The sequence below is a fragment of the Drosophila biarmipes genome, chromosome X (genome assembly GCF_025231255.1).
Source record: "Drosophila biarmipes strain raj3 chromosome X, RU_DBia_V1.1, whole genome shotgun sequence".
In the NCBI taxonomy this organism is placed as follows: Eukaryota; Metazoa; Arthropoda; class Insecta; order Diptera; family Drosophilidae; genus Drosophila; species Drosophila biarmipes.
Window position 1 is genome coordinate 11,055,154 of NC_066611.1, and position 23,627 is coordinate 11,078,780.

The 23,627-nt window shown below is 40.1% G+C and overlaps 1 protein-coding gene across 3 annotated transcripts; it reads right to left on the bottom strand.

Moving 5' to 3' along the window:
• Window positions 1–167: 167 nt before the first annotated feature.
• On the bottom strand, window positions 168–22,219 carry LOC108025826 (b(0,+)-type amino acid transporter 1). Of its 3 annotated transcripts, XM_017096481.3 has the most exons (10): window positions 8,214–8,466; window positions 7,823–7,994; window positions 6,681–6,727; window positions 5,071–5,172; window positions 4,211–4,317; window positions 4,075–4,150; window positions 3,502–4,000; window positions 2,649–2,745; window positions 2,039–2,357; window positions 168–1,270 (listed from the first exon to the last, which is right to left on the bottom strand). In XM_017096481.3, the coding sequence occupies exons 1-10, from the start codon at window positions 8,287–8,289 to the stop codon at window positions 1,200–1,202; spliced, it is 1,566 nt and encodes a 521-aa protein (XP_016951970.1). In that variant the 5' UTR covers window positions 8,290–8,466; the 3' UTR covers window positions 168–1,199. The 3 variants fall into 3 exon arrangements, with proteins under 3 accessions (XP_016951970.1, XP_016951969.1, XP_016951968.1); XM_017096480.3 differs by lacking the exon at window positions 8,214–8,466 and adding an exon at window positions 22,096–22,219 and having other exon boundaries at window positions 4,075–4,317; XM_017096479.3 differs by having other exon boundaries at window positions 4,075–4,317.
• Between the last annotated feature and the right edge of the window lie 1,408 nt (window positions 22,220–23,627).

Below are 23,627 nucleotides of genomic sequence, written 5' to 3' on the forward strand. Positions count from 1 at the left end.
TTCTAACTCGGGCACGACGAATCCTCCGAAAAATTAAAAAAAAAACTGGCAAAGTTAAAGTAATCAGTAATCATCTAGTTCTAGCTTTGGCTGCGACGATTTGTCAAAGCGGACAGAGGTCGCAAAAAGTGTGTTTAACAAGTATCCATAGTGGTGTTCATGTTTGCCTTTCTTTTCTTGCTTTTCTTGCTTTTCCTATTTTTTTGTTCGATTTTCTCAGTGTTTGATTTCTCTACCCTACTTTGGTATCAATTACAAATCTTTAATGCCTACTTGCAGTCCTACGAATTTCACGCGCGATCCCCGACCGCCAGGTGGCGCACTAGTCGCACAGGGTTAGAAACATTCGGTTGGGATGTTTGTGTTTAGCCCTCGACCCTTCCCGCCTCCTCGCTGGACCCGTCATCGGCAGAATCCCCGGTCCATCACACACATATACATATATATAGATAAATATTGCTATTCCAGCCGATCGCTAGATCGATAAACTCGCATATAATGTGGGTATAGTACAACGCCAACGGGAAGTCGAAGTGAGCACAGGCAGGGATGAGCCCGAGAGCTCTGCGGCGAGTGTTCACTGTTTAGGTGGGTAATGTACGGATTGGTGGTACGGATCGATCCTGGCGGCACTGCCCTCGAACCCTGGCCCCTCCGCAAGTACCAGGTATTGCTCGCGGGGCCCTGCACTCCTCCAACCGCTTGGCAAAGATACTTCAACTGCTGTGTGGCTTTCTCTAGTTGTTCCTGTCACTTGTCTCGATCTTTGGGTAATAGAACACGAAAATATATGTATATATAGATTTGCTTCGTTTGTATAAACGTGCGTACGTATCAACTATGCAACTTGGCCTATGCGCACTACATAAGATACACACAAATGCGTGCTTGTAACCACACTAAATATCTGTATACTCATATATAATCTTTGGATATAACCAGCTCATAGCATAAAAGACTATTTCAAATAGTTTCTGTTTCTCTAGCACTACTGTGTCAACGACAACGTCTAGTATATCAATATATGTTGCTCCTAACACTCCACCGTCGCCGCACTCCCATCTCAACCCCTGGGCATCCTGTCTGCATGCTTCACTCCTGGTATATCCGCGTTTGTATAGTAATTAAGTGAATGTATTTGCTTCTCTCCCTCCGAGAACGGTGGCCCCGTGTAACTCGAGCACTTCCGGGGGCTCCTATCACTCGAACATGGCCATCGATGAGGTGGGCACCACCTCCAACAGCAGCTGGAAGAACAGCGTCACCTTGTCTGCGGGGAGAGGAAGTCGGGATTAGAACTGGAAGGCTGCAGGTGATGGTTATTGAAATCATATATCATATCATATCATATAATATCAAATAATATCATGATATATTGTACTATATCATATTACATCATATAATACCAAATAATATCATGATATATTGTATTATAACATATTACATCATATAATACCAAATAATATCATGATATATCGTATTATATCTAAAAACATCATTCTATATCACATTACATCGAATAATATCATATCATATCATTTCATAACACATCATATCATATCATTTCATATCATATTCTATCATATCATATTAATATAATATGATATATCATATTTAATCATATTGTATCATATTATATCATATTATATCATATTATATCATATTATATCATATTATATCATATAATATCATGTTATATCATATAATATCATATAATATCATAATACATTGTATTATATCATAAAACATCGTTCTTTATCACATTACATCGAATAATATATCATATCATATTCTATCATATCACATTAATATAATATGATATATCATATTATATCATATTGTATCATATGTATAATATTATATCATATCATATTATATCGTTTTATATTATATCATATAATATCATATTTTATCATATAATATCATGATATATCGTATTATATCATATTATATCATATTATATCATATTACATCATATTATATCATATCATATCATATGGAATCGTTTAGCTTGCTTCCCTAAACTGCATCTACTTACTCATAAACCTCGGCGTCATCCCGAGCTTCACGAAGGGCACGTAGAAGATCAGGCCCGCGAAGATGAAGATCATGGCGTACAGATACTCAATGCGCGGGGTCTCGAAAATTGGTGCCGCCACGAGATACACGGAGATGACCAAGACCACAACGGGAATGATGATCGGCACCTTGTAGGGCCGTGGGTAGTTGGGCTTGGTGTAGCGCATCACGATCAGGGCCAGCATCGCTCCGCCGTAGAATATCCAGGCGGTGAAGCTGAAGAAATCAATCAGCGAATCAATCGTGCCATGCAGCACCATTGCCGAGGCAATCAGCGACTGGAGACGGGGATAAGTACGCACAGAGAAAGATACAGAGAAAGAGGGGAGTTTAGAACGAGGATCGGATCGATACGTGAGCATTCACATGGTCAGACAGGTGATAGGGGAATGCTCTTGCCGGTCAGTGATAGGTGGGGTTCTTGGGATGGGATTCGAATGGGATTCTTTAGGAGTAGCAGTTAGATGTACGTATAATCGCAAGGGAGGGCGCATGTTGGCTTGTTAGTGTGCTTGGTAATGCAAAGTCTACGCAGGGGCCTACCCCAGGGGGTAGTGTTGGATGCTTACGTGGAATATCAGCCCCGGAGCAGGTGTGAGACGACGCACATGCACGTAGGAGAGGATGTCCAGCAGGTGACCCTCTCGGCTGGCCGCAAAGCAGAGGCTGGAATGGTATAGGAAAAATCAACATTCAAATGGATGCTTCAAAAATATATAGAACAAGAACTTCAATTTTACAGCAACCTGATACAAAACTGCAACATTTTTAGCTCTCTTTTTCTAGTATTTATGTATTTAAATTATTGTTAAAATTTTCACAACAGAATAAACTCTCAAGAGCTTCAAAGTTCATTTGTAAACTGTAAGAAAAATTACAATTTCATATTTCAAATCTCAAGAACTTAATGTTCTTGATTACAAATTTGAGACTTTTGGACTAAGCTTCTTTTAAAGTTATTTTTTAAATCTTATTTTTTGTTTTTAATGTTTTGAAAATAAAGCTTTAAAGCACATACAAATTCAGAAAAAGTTACATGTTCATATATTAAATTTTAAGAACTAAACGTTCTTGAATGGCAATAAAAAGGTATGCTATCTGCTATTTGGACTAAGCTCTTTTCAAAGTTAATTTATAAAATCACATTGAATGATAATAAAAAATGTAATAAATATTAATATACTACGAAAATCTTTGGAACTTAAGCTCCAAAAGTTACTATTATATTATTAAGAACTTTTTGAACTTAAATATTTAATAATCGAAAGCTGAATGACTTTGAATAGATCCGTTCCATAAAGCAAGTTTATAAAAGTAAAGGACAGTCTAAATATCCTAAATCGAATATGCATAGCTCAATGTTTCAAGTAATATTTTTGCAGATTGCATCCAGCTTTGCCATTATCTTGTGATTATCCTTACCGGCCGGCTGCGAAGAGCGTGCCGTTGGCGCTGCCGAAGGTGCTGATGGTGACGCTGAGCGGCATCAGCCAGGCCAGCACGCCCAGGATGCGGTTGCCGAAGGTGACGGCCACCGCCTCCGACTCGATCATCTCCTGCGGCGACATGGCCGCCAGGTAGGAGATGTTGATCAGCGCGTAGCAGAGCGTCACCAGCGGAATGCCGATGATGATCGAGCGCGGCAGGTTCTTGCTGGGGTTCTTGATCTCCTCGGTTACGTAGTTCAGGTTGTTCCAGCCATCGTAGGCCCACAGCCCCGTGTAGAAGGCCGTGGCGATGGAGCCCACATTCGGCATCGGGCCGTTAAATGCGTTCGACAGGTGCTGCGTGTTGCCCTGCATCAGCTTGTAGGCTCCGCCGCAGATCACGACCACCACGGCCACCAGCTTGGCGGCGGTGAACACGTTCTGCACGGCCATGCCCAGGTTGACGCTGTAGCAGTTCACGAACAGGATCATCACTGCGGGGGCGGGAAGGGCACTCATTAGTATGCAGTTCATAATATGGCAAAGGATCCCAGAGTATTGATCTTACCTATGGCCACCAGGGCGACCATCTTGACCACGCCCCTGGGCGGATCGCATTCCGTCACAAAGGCCTCAACGGCGTACTGTGCAAATGATAAGCATATTATAGCCATTTGAGATGGCTTCAACACCAAAGTCGATACCCATGAGAACAGAAACGCCGGCGCCGGTCCATAGGCGTCCATAAAGTAGGCCCATTCCGCCCCCGACGATGTGTTCATCGTGCCCAGTTCAGCGTACGCCAGAGCGCCTGGAATAGGAGGGGGAGAGGTGTTGGAAAAGGTTTAAATTATTAGAACTGAGGTTATAATATATAAATAATATATATATAGTATAAAACTATCTGTGATTTTTTGTCTTTGTTTGAGTAAATTTAAGAAGAGATCATGGGTTTGAAAATCTTTATAGGTAGTAGCATGGTTCTAAGAATTAGAAATTATGTGGAACTGGGGAACTTGAACTTGGAATGATATTAAATGTTTAAGATTCTGTTTTCATTTCTAAAAATTTGAAAGCATCAAGGGGTTGTACATGAAATTATAGTAAAAATATAAATATTATATAGGAAATTATTAAAACAGTTTGTATATTAAACATGGTATATAAAGATCCAACACATTTGACTTGGAGTTGTTTTTAGGATAATATATGCTCCGTTCTTATTATTTTTTAAGAAAGGATCATATGATCATGATCAACCTTATCAATTAAAGGGTAGATATACAAAAATATTAGGAAATACATTTAAAATCTTATAACAATGAATGCTCCTTATAAAATATCTCTCTTTCAATATCATTTGGAAGAGTTTTTCTCCGAGTGCATAGTGCACAACACTGGGAGGTGCGAGATTCCGCGAAAGTTTGGCCCCCTGCCAGCCGTGCAACAAGTTGTGATGAGTGCAGGGTCGGATTTGGGACCTGGCCACTTGGCCACTTGGCGTCGCCAAGTGGGTCAGTTGCACGTGGGCCGCTTTCGGGGTGGTTAGTGGGAGGCAGCTTACCCAGCAGAGAGAGCACGCCACAGGCAAGCCAGATTATAAAGCTAACTCCAACGGAACCAGTGCGAACCAGTAGACCGGAGGGTGACACAAAAATTCCAGACCCTGTGGACGAGAAAGGGAAAAGACACGATGTAGGTATGGCCATAGATATAGATATAAGGTGTATATATAGAACGGCACAGCTGCTGCCCGGAAAAACAGCTGATTAGGGGCCGCATTGTTTTCCCTACTTTTCCCATTGATTCGCGTATGCTAATGAGGCGGTCTGCGTATAGACACCATCGGGGGAGTTGCAGACGTCATCAGTGGGCGGGCGAAAGTTCGGCGAAAGCTCCGACCACGCGGCGAATGCGCAATACTGGCAAATAGTGGGTTTTGCAGAGAGATTCGGGGCACTCGCACTGGAGGCGTGCAACAATTTGGTAACGTGCCTCATCTGGCGCCATTGCCTAAGGTCAAAGTGCAGCGGCGATAGTAGGCGCTAGCCGTGTCATAAATATATTTTTAACTACCTCTCCCGAACCCAGGTTTTAGAAGGCATACAGTGGCGGTCAACATGGTGGGGATAACTAAGCCTTAAGGATATTTTTTACCTCTAATATTATTTTTGTAAGAGTTTAAAAACTTTTCTGGTTATAGTACTATACCCCATTTTAGGGAAAAGATTAGAATTGATAAGGTGATAACAATAGCAAACACATTATATCTCTAAGATATATAAAAATAGTTTACGTTTTAAGTCTTTTTAGGTGTAATATTATACTACATTTGAGGAAATTGATATGATATGATATGGTATAAAATAGCAAGTCTATCATATCTTTAACATATACATATATAGTTTTAGTTTAAAGTCTTTTTAGGTGTAATACTTTACAAAATGGTAGGAAATTGATGTGACTTGATAGTAAACCTATCATATCTTTAGATCAACATTAAATATAATATCTAAAAAAGAATTTCTACATAAAGTGGGAAGAGACTGTGAGAAACCCATGATAGCCGAACTTAAAGTCGTTTAATAATCCCTTACTTTTTGAAAACTTATCTCAAAGTTTCGGCACTCCTGCTTTGACCCTTGCTGTACTGCCTGTAACCAGACCCTCCGCCACTTTTGCGCCCCTGAAAATATGCCTGGAAAGTGCCCTTAATCCACGCAATCCCCCGCACTTTCGTTCCCACGTCGATGGCGTATCTATAGAATATATCACCCGCAGACGGACACCGCGTACATATAGGCCGGGGCCGGGGCTGGGGCCGGGGCCGGAGCCGTCTGTATGTGCCTTGCCAGGCCGTACATATAGCCAAATTTATGCGTACGTATTTTTGGCCATGCGCGTCTCCAATCTTAGCCAGAAAACAGACAATGTGTCTCAATATTTTTCAGCGACTCCCCGAGAGAAAGATGTTTTGACAAGCAGGAACGGGCAGCGAATTCAAACAACAGTGGAATCGTTTGACACAATCCAAGGAAAATTGCGTGTTCGTGCTCTGAGGGGCCATTTTGGTTTCGTTCCCCCCGCCTCTGCGACATTCCTGGCTCATGTTTTATGCATTTGTTTTAGCAATTGGGTCGGCTGAAGGCGTCTCCGAACGAATTGTACACTCACCTATCATGGTTCCAACAATTAAAGCCACCCCACTGAAGAGGCCCAGCCTGAAATCGAAGAGGGAAAGGGGTTAATATCTACAATATTTATATAGTATCAAGGCTTTTATTTAGCAATGAATAATAATTAATTATCAGTCTTACTAAAAATATATCCCCTGACATTTGTTTACAAAATCCTTTTAACTAGAAGCTAGAGCTCTCCAAATATTCAGTTAAAATTGGCTATAACTAACTCATAACTACAAGATTTCATCATTGAGATCTTTTTAGTGAAGTCTTAAGTTAAATAAATAAACACTCGTAGATAGATGTCTAAGCTATATGTGCGAACTTGTTAATTTTCAGTGAGTTGGGCCAATCGTTTAATTGACAGCAATGTGTTAAAATCAAATCAAGTGGATAGCGCGTTTTTGGGAAAGTAAATAGAAAATGGTTACGACTGCACTGCAAACAAAAATGTAATAATATTGCTAGGGTATGTGGAGAACCCCTTTTGTTCCGTTTTTAAACTTTCTTAAAAAAAACTCTTATGAAATAAAAAACATATTTTGGTGACCTTAGGTTCAACAAATTAATATTTGACTTAATTTTGTTCATCGGAAAACATGAAGTATCTAACCAAAATATTTAAATTGGATCAAATTCCAGATTGTAATTACATTTTTTTTCTAAAAAAAAAATTACAAAACATTTCTTTAATATTTATATACTTTCTAAATGTTCTGCAGTACTTCAAACTCATAATAATTAAATATTTTGTTTTAAATGGAATACAAGTGGAATATTTTCTTTTTATATTTGATATTCCGTTGGAATCTAACAAATTTTAAATATCTTTTTTAAGCTATTGCAGGATCTAATAAATAAATTAAGTATATTTTGAATAAATATAGAAGAATATATAGAGCTCTAGAAAAAATGATTGATGCCAGATCCTAAGGAACATAGTTGTAAGATCTTATAGGAAGGGCACTTAGAAGCGTATTTCCAGATCTTTTAAGAACAATGTTTTTAGATCCTACAGATAGGACATGTGGGGAACCTTTGACTATGTTTGAGTGTTTGAAAATCCCTCTTGAGATAAACCGCCTGATAACCCGGGCATGTGTTCTCGATGGGCCCTCGCGGGGCGATCCCTACCTTCTCTCGAGGTGAACAACGTGGTTCTGCGTTGAGCCATTCCTCTCCAGCGGCTTCCGCATCCGCCCGGTCCCTGATGCGTCGGTCTCTGGCGCTTCGGGCCCTTCTGTCCCAGGAGCCCCATTGGCGCACATGGTCCCGTTGGTCGTTGCTTTTGTTGACACATTATGTCCTGCAGGATCGCGGAGGATCGCATTGAGAAAAGAGAGAACAGAACACAGGAATTAGCATGGGAGGTAGCCACCAGAAAAAAAAGATGATTCGTATTTCTTATGAGCATAAACAACCGCAGCGCATCGTATATGGGGATATGGGGCCGCACACTTTTTCTTGCTGTGTAGCCGGAGTTTATGAATGAACCTGTGACACACTCTCACACACACACACACACCTCTGTTATTATCTGTTGAATTATTTTTGCATGCGTTCTTTTGCAAGCAAAATAGTTGTGATATTTTATCGCGCATGGCATGGACGGATAACAAGTTGCTAAAATTATTTCGCCGCGAATTTCAGCTCTCAGCGAAGACGAATGTGTATATATAGGTGTGTATATGCACAGTATATATACGAATACAAGAAGTGTTCTAAAGACCAGAGCGGGCCAAAAAGAGTAGCGCAGTGGGCGGCGATTCGCAGGCAACTGTTCGCATCCCAGTTCTTGGCGGCGTCAAATAGTCCGCCCGGCGGGAGCTTTCGGCCGAGCGGCAGCCGAGCGGCACCCGAGCGGCACCCGAGCCGTCTTCGGGCGGCACTCGGGCGGCGTCGGGTGACAGCCGAGCGCCGGAAAAACAGCCGATGACGGGGGAGAGCAACCACTTTCTCCAAACAAGATGCGCCACGCGATGCCTAGCAAGGGCACAGCCAGCCGAGGATAATAATAACAGCGTCCCACGTCAAGGGTTGAGCTGGCAGGACCTCATATCATTTTATCGGGGATAACTTTAAGGAATAAATACAAATGGAATTGAACACAAGAGCTCGGGACTCTGAGTGACTGGTTTAAAGACGTCATAACCATAAGCCTAGAACCTGCTTTCACGAAATGTCTACACAAACCCATTGTCAAGTGTCTAAGATATGCATTTATTCAGTTCTGTTTCATTTTCTATGCAGTTTAACTCAAATTGCCATAACTCAGATTTAAATATGCGGTATGCTGGGAAAAAAAACATTTGTTTTGGGATGGAAATATTTTTAATGATTTAAAAAAATATTCTTTTAATTTAGCCATTTAAGACTGTGAATTAATTACAATATTTAGTTTTATGAAGACCAGTAAAAGCGTGATAAATAATTGGATTTCAAAGGGGATTACTTATTATGTTTTTAAAGAAAATATATGTTTATTAATTAAATATATGCATTTATCAATTAAATCAGAGGAAGAGGCCAACTTAAGCGATCATAACAAGCCCATATTAGGATTTTTTATTACAATAGAACCTAGTTACTTCTCTAGCTTTCTTCTCTTCGCCCTGCTGACTACGTGACACACTGCGTATGTACGAAAGTCCTCCTCCTGGCGACTGATTTATGCAATTCGCGGCGACTGTCGTCGGCTGGTTTGATATATATTTTGATTATAGAATTGTCAAGGTGAAGGCATCCATCCGCCCGCGCTCGCCCGCTCGATCCGCCGGCTATTAATAGCTTTGCATAAAAATTTCAAATTGAATTAGTCGACTAATTTCCCTGGCGACGTCAGAAGGTTCTCACTCGGCGCTCGCCCGAATGTGCAGTATATAGTGTGGGCATAATCACTCCCGGTCGCCTCCATTCATCGGCTCCTCTCAATTGATTGTTGGTTGCGCATTTCATTTGGCTCAATTGGCCGCTTATTAATGGTCATGTGCTGCGCCGCGGCAGCCATCCCTGGGCCCACTTTCACACCCGTCTCTGGGTATCTCTTGGGCCCCCGAAAGTCTGGAGCTCTACGTCACTGGATCTCGGGTTCTTGGGCTCTCGCCCACGAGGCGTCGAAATTTCATCAGCCCAGCGCGCGGCTGTACATAACACCCCATGTACACTCATAGCTCCAAAGTTGCCCGCACTATTGCCACTCGATTCCGCCACTGGACTTGCCCCCAAAAATCGTATATGTATGGAGATAGTGTGCTGAGCAGATAGATATCTGCACGAGCATAAATATAATACGTATCCGAGAGATTTGGATACACACGCCGAAGCGCCTACGTATGCACCAGCACAGCGCGTGGCAAGGTAATAGCATTCATTTTTAATTAAAAGTGGGTTATTTAACATATATCGATAGTATTATTTTCCAAAGTAAACGATTTTTAAAAAAGGTAGTTTGGTGCAACATTGCGTATGCGTGATATTTCGTTATTATCAACTAAATTGGCATTTTAATTATAAGTGGGTTAATAACTAAATATAATTTTATTTCTATTCTAAGAAAAAGCTTTTTAAAAAAGATTTCTTTATGTAATATAGTATTATTTTTATTCCCCAAGCCAGAAGAAATTAAAAAAAGGTTTGGTGCAACCCTGCGTATGCGTTATATTACATTAAGTATACGCAATCAGAAGAATTTATTATCAACTAAATCAGCATTTTAATTATTAGTAGATTATTAACTATATTAAATATAATTTTTTTGGCAAGTAAGATTTTAAAAAATGTTGGTAAATATAAATAGTATGATTTTTAATCCCCAAATCAAAAGAAATTAAAAAAGGTTTGGTGCCACTTTGCGTATGCGTAATATACATTAAGTATACGTATTCATATTTAGATTACGAATTCAAATACCTAATTGGTATTTTAGCATTAATTGTTATACCACAAATCAGATGTGAAAAAGTGGGTTATAAAATTTATATAGTACATTTTATTCCATAAATCGGATTTAGTGCAACACTGCGTATGCGTTATGTTACGTTAAGTATACGTATTCAGATTTATTCAAACAGCTCTTATTAAATTTTCAAATACACTCAATCAAATTTTCTAATATCATTTTTAAAATATTTCCTTACTTACCCCTTGGCTTTCATTTTTTAACATTATTTAACTGACTTCCAACGTGCGTTTAAAAATAAATAATATACGTCTACACACAGACTCTCTATATATACGTGGGCACATAAACATAAATAAACGATTCCTACGTTAAGCTCTCGGTCGTCTTTCAGCTTCTTCTTGCCCCGCTTTTTTTCTCAATGTATTTTCTGTCATAAAAGTCACGCGGCCTGTGAGCATTTTTCGTTTTATTTTTTCCCCCGTTTTGTTGATCACTTGTCGAAGGGGGCGTGGCGGGGCGCAAAGTGGGCGGGTCGGATACATTACTTTGGGATCTTTGCAAGTCAACAAGTGACCGAGTACTTAGTGCACATTTTTGCCAGGGCGGCGGCAAAAATAAACAAATAGTTGGGACGCTCAGAAAGTCGATTACCTCGACTTTTTCATGCATTCGAGCACGTCGTACTGTCACTATTTCCCCATAAAATCATTTAAACAGGGGTCATATTAGGTTCTTGGCAAAAATTATAGCAAGGCATTTTATCAATAACAATTATCAGAAATAAAATTCGTTTGACAATGATAACTAAATGCATAATATATTTGTGTTTATTTTTGAAATTAATTATTTGTATGGAAAAGCTTGGAAATAAGCACTTTTTTTAACGATTTTAAGGTAAAATGCATTAATTAGTTAGGATTCTGTAAAACATTGCATTATAATTAATGATTTTTTCATCAGCTTTTCATCCACTTGAATCTCATCTGCGAATACAGCCACTTGACAACCAGCCACTGACTCCACAAACTAATGGTCAATTAAAGCTGAACACGAGCCAGCCTCAAAATACCCCCTTTGCCGGTCGCGTTCTTTGAACAGTTCTATTAAATGTGATTCCGATTCGTCTTGTCAGCCACTCGACGCCCCAGACATAACGCGCCACATGAACTCAATGCCTGCAATTGGATGCCTACAGTTGTCGCGCGATAAGTGAAACCTGATTAAATTTAGCTTTGCATTGCTTTAGATGTGTGAGTACAGCAAACCATTCGATTAGATTTTTATTCGAAAAATATCAACAAACGCGAATTCTTGAGTTTCATACAGTAGTCACTCGAAAATTGAAACCAGATTATATTCAGCTTTATAATACCAAGGACTTTTGAGCATAACGATAACATTTTCATTTTTAAATATATATAAACATATATAGTAGTCACTCGAAAATTGAAACCTGATTATAATCAGCTTTTTACATTTTTAAATATTTAAAGAAACGCGAATTCTTGAGATTTTTACAGTTATTACTCGGAAACGCGAATTCTTAAGATTCACACTTTCCAATCGGAATTGGAACATTTTAATAACAAAGAGTTTTTGATAAAAGCGCTCGATTCGATTTCCATCTAGAAATAAATCAAAAAACGCGAATTCTTGAGTTTCCTGCTCTTACTTGATAGTATTCTCATTTTCTTTATAATTTGTATTTACTTTATAACAAGCTAGGTCATAGAAGAACAATTTCTGATTTCTTCCTACAGTAAAACAATTGTTATTTCCACATCAGAGTGACCACTGTACCTGGCTTTGGGCGAATTGTACCTACGCCCAGCGATGCACGTAGCCTCCGCGGATAATTGTGTGTGGGTGTGCGATATATCTTCGTATTTTCAGGGGTCGAACATTGTTTGGGCTTGTCGGCTGACTTTCGCCCGCTAATTACTTAGGCACTTTAACACTCAAGCAAAAAGTGCAATGATATTAGAGTGATAACAGCAGCGGCCGCCGTGATGGGGGCATTCCGAAATTGTCGGTCTTCAAGGGGATATCTGCCCTATCATAATCACCCGGTATTTATACTGTGCCGATGTGCAACAAATCAATTTAAGTCTAGCGACGTCAGTGCGCATAATTAATCATATTTTGACACAAGTATGGAAAGTACTTAGGGAACTCAAGGCTCTTTGAAGCTTATATTATAAGAAGAGTTACACAATAAATCCTAAATCTTAACTATAAATGCATTACATATAATAGAACTTGCTGTCTTGGAGATGGTCCAAGCAGGCGAAAAAAAAGAGCCCACCGAATTGAGAATTTCTGAGTTATTTCGTCGAGATAATACGAATTTTCTCACATTGGAATTGGTTCTATCTATAGACTAGTTAGAGTAAACATTTTCATATACCCCCCGATTGTTGTCTAAATAATAAGGTGATAAACCGACCCCTAAACTATATTTGAGTGGGGGAAAAAGCACACTTGTCGTGCGTATTAAGCACGCATTTCTTTCAGTGCACTTGGCCAACTCCAGGGAGGATGGGAAGTCGCTTTGCCTACGTCAGCGGCACTAAAATGAGTAATAATCACGCGCTGCTCGGCCAAATTTCTGGGTCGAGGAAAAGCTGCTGCAAATGAGTATTTCAAATATGCAAAGCTCGGCGGGGGAAGTTCGTGCATCTCGATTGGCAGGCGGCCAAACAAAACCGATTTTCCTCTGCCGGCCGCCGTTGGTAAATATTTTCAGTTAATTTTGTTGCGGGCGTCGCGTCAGAAATTCTTGAATCGAAAATAATCGGGTGGGAGAGCAAGGACGGATCCACTGATCCTGGGCAGAGGGTAGGAGCCAAGATTTTGGTGACTCAAATATCAAAAGTAACTTAAGACAAGAACCAAAGGTCCAAAGTGTAGAATATTTAGTTAGTAAGAATTTCTCTATTTTTTTGAGATATAATCAAAATGTATTTTAAGGCCATTGTCAAAAAAATGCTTTTTCAGAACAATATACGTTTCTACAAATTGTCAATGGCCATATCTCCTCTTTTCTAAGTGAAAATGTATTCGAATTTAAATTATTTATCACTACTTGTTTACTTATTAGCGTAAGCTCTCTTAATTAAGCGAGGCATGCAAAGCTCTCTCCACTTGTGTCGCAAACTCGTTTGTGCTAATTAGAGCCAATGCCTGGATGGCCCACTGATGGACTGATTGATCGCCTGGCGGATCGAGTGTCCGCGCTTCACCTTCCGACACTCGGGCTGGGCACAACCATCCTCCAATCCTCGCCCCACCGAATCAATCAAGGAACTTGGTTGCAAGTGTTTGCTTAACCCTCGGCGGACACGCGAGCCACAAATGCCACCGAAATAAAGCACTCTCCATTCGCCTAATTGATTTGTTCTGTATCGACAGACGTCCCGGGTTCCCAGTCCCGAGTTCCCAGTCTCGAGTTCCCAGTCCCGAGTTCCCAGTCCCGAGTTCCAAGTCCCGGCGAAAGTGTCAATGGCCCGCTCCCGGTCCCAAGTCCATGTCCAAAATGCCAGCGGATTACACGTGTTGAGAAATCGCGAATTAAAACTTTATGTTAATTCCAGAGATTCGCTTTCGATTTATTGGTTTCCTCCCACATTCTCAAGACCATAAGTTCTGCTGATAAATCTGGTAAGAACCAGTTGTAATCTATTTGAAACCTAATCGGCGTTAAATTCAATTGTTTTGCCACCGAAGCCACTGGCAAACCGGTTGCAATCCGCCTAGAAGTGGCTGATGCTAATTATTTAAGCCAAATATTGCTGGCACAAGGAAATCTTTAAAAGGTTACTGTGGTTTGACAATGCAAAAGTGTGGCGACTATTAAACTGCCACATTTGCATCTTCTTTGGCTTGTGTTAAGCAAAATCGATCGGGTTTAATAAAGCTATAATTATGAGACCAATCAAAAATTGTTTATTAAGTTCAAAATGAATAAAATGGTGATTATTATTCAGAGGTTATTATTTAAATTTTTTGGTATGTATATTTGCGGGATTAATATTGTGGAATCCTTTCTTAGGTTAGCGCTACGAATTATTTTCAAATTGTTAAGAAATGGGCAATTACATTACTCTTGATTTGAGAACATTGGTTCTTGAAAACTGTGTAAGTACATTTTGGTATTAATGTTCTCGATATAAGAGCGAAATTGTGAGAAGAGAAGAGGTAAACAGATTATAGAGTCAATCAAAAATGGATAAATTTGCAATTACAATATTTCTGATTTGAGAACATTGATTCTTGAATTTGGTATTAATGTTCTTAATATAAGAGCAAAATTGTGAGAAGAGTTAAGGTAAACAGATTTTAAAGTCAATCAGTAATGGAGAAATGCGCAATTACAATATTTCTGATTTGAGAACATTGATTCTTAAAAGCAGTGCAAGTACATTTTGGTATAAATGTTCTCAATATAAGAGCAAAATTGTGAAAAGAGAAAAGTCAAAAGGATTTTAAAATTATAAACTGGATTCAAGCACAATGAAAACATTTTTAACTTCAAAAATAACGTTATATTTTTGAGAACATTTTAAACTCAAATTAGAACGTCAGAAGTCTCTCTTTTTCCAACACCCCTTCCTTCGCGATATCTGCCCGCGCATGAACCTCCCGAACCGTTTATGAAAGGCTATGCTTTCAATATGTGCTGTGCTCCATTTGCGTCATGCATTCCCACCTCTGGCACCTCTTCTTCGGACCCCGGCTCCCCTGCTCCATGGTGTTTTATTGGATGCTGTCGAAACGCCGCTCGCCCCACTCTTAATTGAAATGTATCGTTTGTCCCTAACGTATGTAGCTCGGTAGACCTCCCCCTCCGTCTTCTTTAACTTTCCTTGTTAATTGAGCTTCCGCAGGGTGGGAAGGGTGGCATGGGGGTTCTTTGAAGAACGACAAAGTCAATGTCAAGGCGAGCCGTGCACTTAAGGCAAGTGGGTGGCGGAGAGGGCGTGTCGCCAATTTACAATGCCCGCAAACTGTTGGAAACGTGCAACTAAAATAATACAGTATCATAAGACACACAGAGGAAAATGTAGAAATTATTGCTGTCCCGACTTTTATGCTTTTTAAATGTGCCATAAAAATGTGCTATTACCGCGCTCGAAGTGTTGCATACATTCCGGCGACCCATTGTGGCGATTCCCAAAGAAGCCAACTAAAAATAGCAGCAAAATTTGTTCGATCGATAGGAAATTTGGTATGTGCTTGGGCATGGGAAAAACAAACATATGGGCCTTGGTTCTAAATTTCTATCACTCATATTAGGTTAGTTACGGCCCTTTTTTGCTCAGTGCACTGCTATTATAACTATTACGGTTACTCTTCGCACTAGCTGTCATTGTTAGCCACCGTTATTGTGACACACTCGTAAAGGAAAAGCATTGGGGTGTGCATTTTTGACAGCTTTTGAGAAACACTTTCAAAAGCCAGCGCGAAGGTCCTTGAAATGTGTCAGAACAAAGGGCCTTGCAAAGATGTAAATGTCAAGTGTGTAACTGTTGTGTAAGCATCATCTGAAAGCGAGATTCCCTTTATAAATGTGAATAGAAAGATCTTTAAAGCTTTGTATTAAATAAGAAAACTACCTTCTCTATGGGAGTCTGCGCAGAAGCTTTTAGCCTGCGTAGTAGGGACACCAACCTCATAGGATTCACATGAATACGATCTCAAGATGACCATATAATAGTATGGTATACCTCGCATTCTAATTTATTTCCCTTTTTGACAGCAGAAGGGATGGATTTTTTGGTATCATAACAGCTGGGAATAAACCCCCTTAATCTCGTTAGATAATCTTGTGCTAATCAGCATTTCTGTCCCCAGTTTCATGAGTTTCTCCTCTATTCAAAGCGCCGTCGGTTCGCAAAGAGCTGTCGCTGCCACTTCTGTTGGCATATCAATTTAACCCAATTGATTTTTAATTGACTCGTGACGCGGCGAGCGCTGTGGTGGACTGCTCTGCCAGCGCCGGCGACGATGACGCTAATGATCGGCCGTAATAATTACAGAGCCATAAATTCATTTGGATTCGTTTCGGGCCGGCCGAGAATATTAGACAAAGTTCGCCTGTGCAGGGCGATTGCAAAACAGAACTACAATAAAAATCACTTAAAAACGCCAGCAAATAGCTGGCGAATCTGCGAGTGTAAGCGATGCGAAAGTATGCAAATTGATTGGAAAAGGCTTCTAAAAATACCCTCGAACAGCTGCAGTGGCAAACAAGCTCCTGCTTCCGTTTTCCCGTTTGATTTCCCGATGTCGCTATCTCTTATGCATGGTGGAGACTGCGGCACCTGTCCATGGGAATTGGGAATTAGAAATGCCGAATAGTTGGCAGCCGGGGGCAGGCCAAGAACACGCTGCTCCTCATGCAAGCTTAATGCCGCTGGTCGAATACAGAGCACAGAAATTGGCTTCTCAAGCTGTTGCCCTCAGTGGGTGCACAAACACCAGACAGATGGAGCGCTTGCGGCGCGAGGGAGGTCCTCTTCGAGGCATTGAACTCATTTTCCCTGTTCGGGCGCCATTCAATTATTGGTAGCTGGGCAAGGACACGCACACAGACGTAGGTGCGCGAGGACTCGCACAGATACACACTCACACAGGGGCACAGCACGAAAGTTTGCTTGTGGGCGGGCTATAAATTTCAGAGGCTCGTCGTTTCTCCCACCTCCCCACACATTGCCCCGCTTTTCCGCACATTCCCTAAGAATTCGCCGGGTGTGCTGCCTACTCCCTAACTTTGGGTGGGAAAATCTCTAAATATATTACCAGAACGATAAAATTAGATGACATTTAATCAGACTAGATATTTTTGTATTGTATGGTATTTTTCTATCAATAGATACAATATGGTATTTTTCTATCAATAGATAAAATATGGTATTTTTCTATCAATAGATAAAAAAAAATTAATCTATATCATGTTCTTGGTGTTTTTTGATAACATTTTACTGTATGGTATTTTTTGTAGCAGTATTTATATGGTATTTCTAGATTTTAATACCTTATATACCAGATGGTATTTTAATTATCCAGAAAAATATGTATAAGGTATTACATCTTTATGAAATTTTTATCAGAAAATATAAAACTAGAATTTATATGATTTTATTAGCTTGATTTTAAAACCTTATAAGCAGGCAGGTATTCTAATTGATCAGAAAAATCATATCACAGTATTTCTAGGTATTTTTCTTCAGCTTAATAATTGCTAAAATGTTGACTTTCATTTTTGTTTACCTACGCAAACACCCTCTAAGATAGAATACAAATTTAATTCAAAAGTGATTATCCTTCGTGCAGCAGGGGCTTTAATGATTCAAGCAAATTGTGCAAACTTCTGCCGGGTTTCTCATCAGATATATGAAATTTTTATAGGCGACGGCTGCCGCTGTCGCTCGAAAGCGGTCCACGTGTCGGCTCTGTGTGGGTATACATAGGATAATGTGTACATATATGAATATGTGGGGCACGCCCCTTGCCCGGTGGCCACCTGTTTTTATGGCACCCCCGCACTTACGCAATGGAAGCCGGCTCCCGGTGACGTTGCCAGCTGCCCAAGTACATGGATACATATAGATGTATATATATGTGCTTTCGTGGGTACTTATGTGGCCTGAGTCTGGGTTAAAAATAGACAAAGTCGGGAAAGCGGGCGAACGGAAACCAGTATTCTGCGGGAAAGCTCTGCTCACGGCGCCGGCGCTGTGGGCCATGTCCTTGCCAGGACATCTCGTCCTGATAACTGATAACGGCTCGCAGGCTGCGCTATCGCCGCCAACTTTCACTGCCTTTCCCCCAACGCGCTCTGCGATTCCTGAGCGCCGCTTCGGCGGTGTAAAAGTTTCACGGCAGCTGGGGAATTGCGCCCCCGAAAAGCACGCAGCACGTAGCACACTTTGCGGGGCCGCCCCAAGGACCCACCACCCGCCACCCACCGCCCAGATGACAAAGCCAAGGACAAGCCGAGTACGCGGGCACAATGCACAAGCACGAACTCCTTAGCCCTGGCCCCCAAAATCTGAGATGGCTGTGATGCCTCCTCTCATGTTCATTCAAATGAATTCAGCTACTGCGACGCTGCTTAGCCCTCAGTCACTGAGGGAAAAAGTGTATCATTAAAAAAATTCCAAATTAAATAACATAATAGATAACATTTATTTAGACAGTAAATATAATTCAATTAATGAAATTCAAATTCAAATTACATTGAAAAAGTAAGCAAAAAGTGGCATCATTAAGCGAAATATCGAAAAATTATATACAGGCTTTAAAATAAATTAAGGAATATGAATATAAGTCAAACTAAAACAAACCATTAAAATTTCAAAATTAATAGAAAAATTCGGGTTTTTCAAATACAGTCTTTAAAAATAATTTAAAATTTTATTTAATTTAGATTTTAAGTATCAAAACTAAAGTTTAAACTGAAAAAGTACATCATTTATCAAAAACAAAAAAATTCAATTAATATAGGACATGAAATTAAATTAAATATAATTAATCAAATAAAAATAAACTACAAATTCATGTTTTAAAAAATCTAATTTCATACTAACTAATATCTTCTGTTTTGATAATCATATGTTTATTTTTACAATATAATAAAATTTCAAATTAAAAAAATCCTAATAAAAATGAAGCCTACTTTTAGGTACCTAAACATGGTATGTTACTAAATGAAGATAACAGATCTTTCCTTAAAGTTAAATCATAGAGTGATTTACTGTGCAAATTTAACAAAAATTCAAATTAAAAAATCTAAATAAAAATAAGTCATATATTTAGCGACCTAAATCTGGTATTTATTTATTTTATAAGAGATCTTTTTGGAAAATATAGTTATATAACCGGTGGAGTCAAGGGGGCGTGCCTTGCATCTAAATCTCGTATTTTTTTCAGAATGATTCGGAACTACATTGTTTTATTACGCCTTATAAAACCGTTCACTAGACACCTTCCCATAACACGTGGCTATATAGAGGTCTGAGATTCTCCGCCTTCCCAAGGCGGCCGGCAGAGTGGGCGGGGCCGGGGAGGCGACGGGGCGGAACTGAGACCGGGACTGCCCCCACAGTCAGCGGATTGCACATGCCAAGCAAACATCAGAGCAAAGTGCCAAGATCCCAGGGAACTGGGGGGCAGCCTCTGGGAGACAACACAGCCCGCTCTAAGTGTGATTAATGACAGCAGTTCTAAATTATTAGCTAAATGCATCAGATCATCAGCCGCCACCATTTGCGCCAGGGCACAATGAGCGGCCAAGTGCCGCAATTGCTCTGTCGACGGATTATAATAGATGCCGCAATCAAAGTGCTGAAGATGCTACATTTATGCCATTGTCTGCCAAAATTATGAGGCAAAGATCATTTTTGACGGGTAATGGGAGAGGTCTCAGAGGCTCGAATGATCTCCAAGGTTTCTTAACGTGTAAAGCCTATCCCAAAGGCGCAAGACCTCTGCTTTTTATGTTAATCACATACTATGCTGTACTACTTTTATAAAGAAGTTAGTTTAGAAGGTTGTGAGTTAGAAAATTATGGATTTCTAAAATCCTTTTTATTTAAGAAGATACTGAGACACGTAAGAAAATGCTTGAGTATTGCCTTTAATACTTATTAAAACATTTTAAAAATAAGCTAATAAATTAGTAAAAAAGAATGAAAACAAAAACCTATCAATTAAAACAAATGCTCAAAATATAATCCCATTTAATAGTTAATAGAGAACAAGTTCTTCTATATATTCCTTAAGAAAACCCAAAAATGCTTTCAATATTCTCCTCTAACATTCATTTCGATTCATAAAACACCAGTTTTTTTCCAGTGCACAGCACTTTGTGGCCAAATTATGTCAAGTGCAAATTGCAGTCACGACAAGCCACCCACTGGCCCACCCAGCAAAGCACGCCCACGCACCCATGAACCGCCCATTCCACCCCTTCTGGCGTTGCCTTGACTTTGTCCTTGACTCGCTCGACTGCATCTTTTGGGCTTCGAGGGCTTCCGGCTGCCAAAGAATCTCGGCTCAGCTCGGCGAGCTGCTTTTCCAGCTGAAAAGCCGGCTTAACAGCGATATAATTGGACCTCTTACCCAGTAATGGGGGGTGGTGGCGCCTAAAAATAGGCAACACCTGGCCCACGAGCGCCGAAATCTGGGGGACATACGTATGCAGATATAGCCACTGGCAGCGGGTCGGGGTACAGTCGACACCCACTGATAAGCTTTTAACGATTGCGTAACTGACACTGAGAGGGCCGGGGAATGGGGGCCAAGTTTAGCCATCATAAAAATTGCTTTTGGGGACACTAACGTAAACAAGCTCGGATGAAAGGGAAACGGAACAAAAGTCGTATGGTCTATTCAAGGCGTTCGCAATTACCAAATGGGCAGAGGTACTCGCAGGTCCTAAGAAAATGCAAAGGAAACGGAACAAAAGTCGTACGGTCTATTCAAAGTGTTTGCAATTACTAAATGGGCAGAGGCAGGTCCTAAGGCTTAACTATGAGTCTTACATCATACCATATAAGATACGAAACTTTTTAAATTTTATATTACTTAAAAACAGTTAGAAAACGCTTAAAAGTCCCCTTAATCTACATATTTGGGTTTTATAATAATAAAATAAATAAATACAGATATTAAAGATACGATATAATATATAATACTATTGATATCTAGGAACAATATCTGCAGAACTAAACCCTATCTTATCGCGAGCGTTTATCGGTTGATGCACCTAATAAATCAATGAATTCACTTTCCATCGTATGCTAAGTTCCCACATAAAATATTAGGGCCCATGGATTTTGTTTTTGGTAACTTAAGTACGTGCTCCCAAAGACCCCAAGTCTGGGGATGTTAACTTCACCGAGAAATCGAACCACACTGATAACAAAAAGGAGTGTCAATCAATTAGAGCCGTTCATATTTGTTTTTATCAGAACAATTGTCCGTCCTGGGAGCGTGTCCATTTGATGGGTTCTTAGAGCGGAATTATGGGATCTTAGTGGGTTTTTCGCCCGGGGAAGTGGACTTTTGGGAGGGTGTGTCACGGACACGCTGTTTTGACGAGCTTGGCCCTCGGTTTTTGGCTGATTAGAACAGCTGTTCTGCTGCAATCATGCACATTCAGGCACATTCGGGCACGCACTCACACACAGGGAAGACCGTTAGCCGGTCAGTAATGTACCGTTCCTTTTTCTCGTTTTGGCACACGCGCATGCGCGTCACTCACAGAACTCACACGCAAAAAAAGGCAGTAGAAGGCAGAGCAGAAACGCGAAAAAGCACGCACACCTGGCATCACATGCTGCAGCTCGAGCAATTGTTTGCCCGCCACTTAGCACCGCAGAACAGCCACGAGATTGAGTGGAAATGTTGCCAATAATCATCACTAATTTGCGACAAAAAGCGAAAAAAATACAAAAAAAAAAAAAAAAAAAAAAACTAGCGAACGATAACGATAACTCACCGTTGGCGTGAATATTATTTGTGTTGTTTGGTTGGACATGCTGATACATGACTTGTTACAGTGCGCCAATGTCGTCACTTTCATGTCACTTTAAACACTGCGAGAGAATGAAAGCGTCGCCCTGCGGCTCTGCGTATTTATAAGGCGCCGGGAATCGCCCATCGGTTATCGGAATGCGCATCGCAATCGCTATCGGACGCTCTCTCTCCCGTCCGCGCTCCTCCTGCTCTCCCTGCTCGGCCCGGCGTTTTCCCAGTATTTCTCTGCGGCGCTGCTCTGCTCCTTTTCGAGCGGAAAGTTAAGCAGAGCTTTCGGCTTTGCCGGCTGCACTGGGAGAAAGCGGAACTCAATTGTGTTTTACTTGAATTAAATTACTTGTGGAAAATCCGTCCACTAAGCCACAGAAATGCAAATATTAGATGATATTTACATACTTTACTCTGTTTTAGTTTTCGATTTTTTGGCGAAACTGTACTCGAATAATCCTTGTCATGTTAAAAAAATCTACTTTTTTATGGTTATGCTAAGAATGCTAGATATACATAAAAATAACCATGTTCGATTGCAATATATTTTAATTATACCCGTTACTCGTAGAGTAAAAGGGTATACTAGATTCGTCGGAAACTATGTAACAGGTAGAAGGAAGCGTTTCCGATCCCATAAAGTATATATATTCTTGATCAGGATTACTAGCCGAGTCGATCTAGCCATGTCCGTCTGTCCGTCCGTTTCTACGCAAACTCGTCTCTCAGTTTTAAAGCTATCGTGCTGAAACTTTCCCAAAAGTCTTCTTTTTACTGCAGGTAGTATATACACAACTCGGAAGCAACCGGATCGGACAGCTATATCTTATAGCTCTCGAAGGAAATATCGTGAAAAAATGACGTTTTTAATTGTTTTTGAATTTCGAATTAAATCATAATTGGTTTTGAATTTATCAAAATCGGACGACTGGTGTTTTTTAACATATTACCTTCTAAGCCTAAAAATAACAGTTTTTAATTAGTTCTGCATTTCGCAATAAATTTTATCAAAATCGGACGACTATATCATATAGCTGTCATAGGAACGATCGGAAAATTAATGAGAAAATAAAATGGAACAAATTAGAGCTTTGGGGCTTTTTGACATATTTTCTTATAATATTGGAAATAATTTTATATTTTAAGAATTTCGAATTTATGTATTTGTAGTAAATAACATGGTGTAAAAAAAAATTTAAATACTAATAAATTATTATTTTAACCAGCTTTCAGAAAGTATTCTTAACTTTGTAAACGATTTAAACAATATTTTCATTATCCTATTTTAATTTTAATATAAATATATTATTAATATATATTTTTTTCACATCAATGAATATTGTTATAAAGACTTGAACATCACCACAATTACTTTCCGTGTAGAGAGAGCTTGCGTGGGCGAGCGGCTTGCCGGAGCGAGGGAAGGGTGGCTACGAAAAGGGGCGGCTTGATGACGTAAAAGGGCAGTGGGCCATGGGCGGTGGGCGGTGGGTGGCACCGAATTTA

Excerpts from the sequence above, each read along its gene's own strand:
- LOC108025826 (XM_017096479.3), bottom strand. The coding sequence starts at position 8,289 with ATGCGCGATAAAATATCACAACTATTTTGCTTGCAAAAGAACGCATGC. Across the intron at positions 2,746-3,501 it reads ACGCTCTTCGCAGCCGGCCG|CCTCTGCTTTGCGGCCAGCC; the intron begins GTAAGGATAATC and ends ATACCATTCCAG. Across the intron at positions 2,358-2,648 it reads CTCCGGGGCTGATATTCCAC|TCGCTGATTGCCTCGGCAAT; the intron begins GTAAGCATCCAA and ends CCCCGTCTCCAG.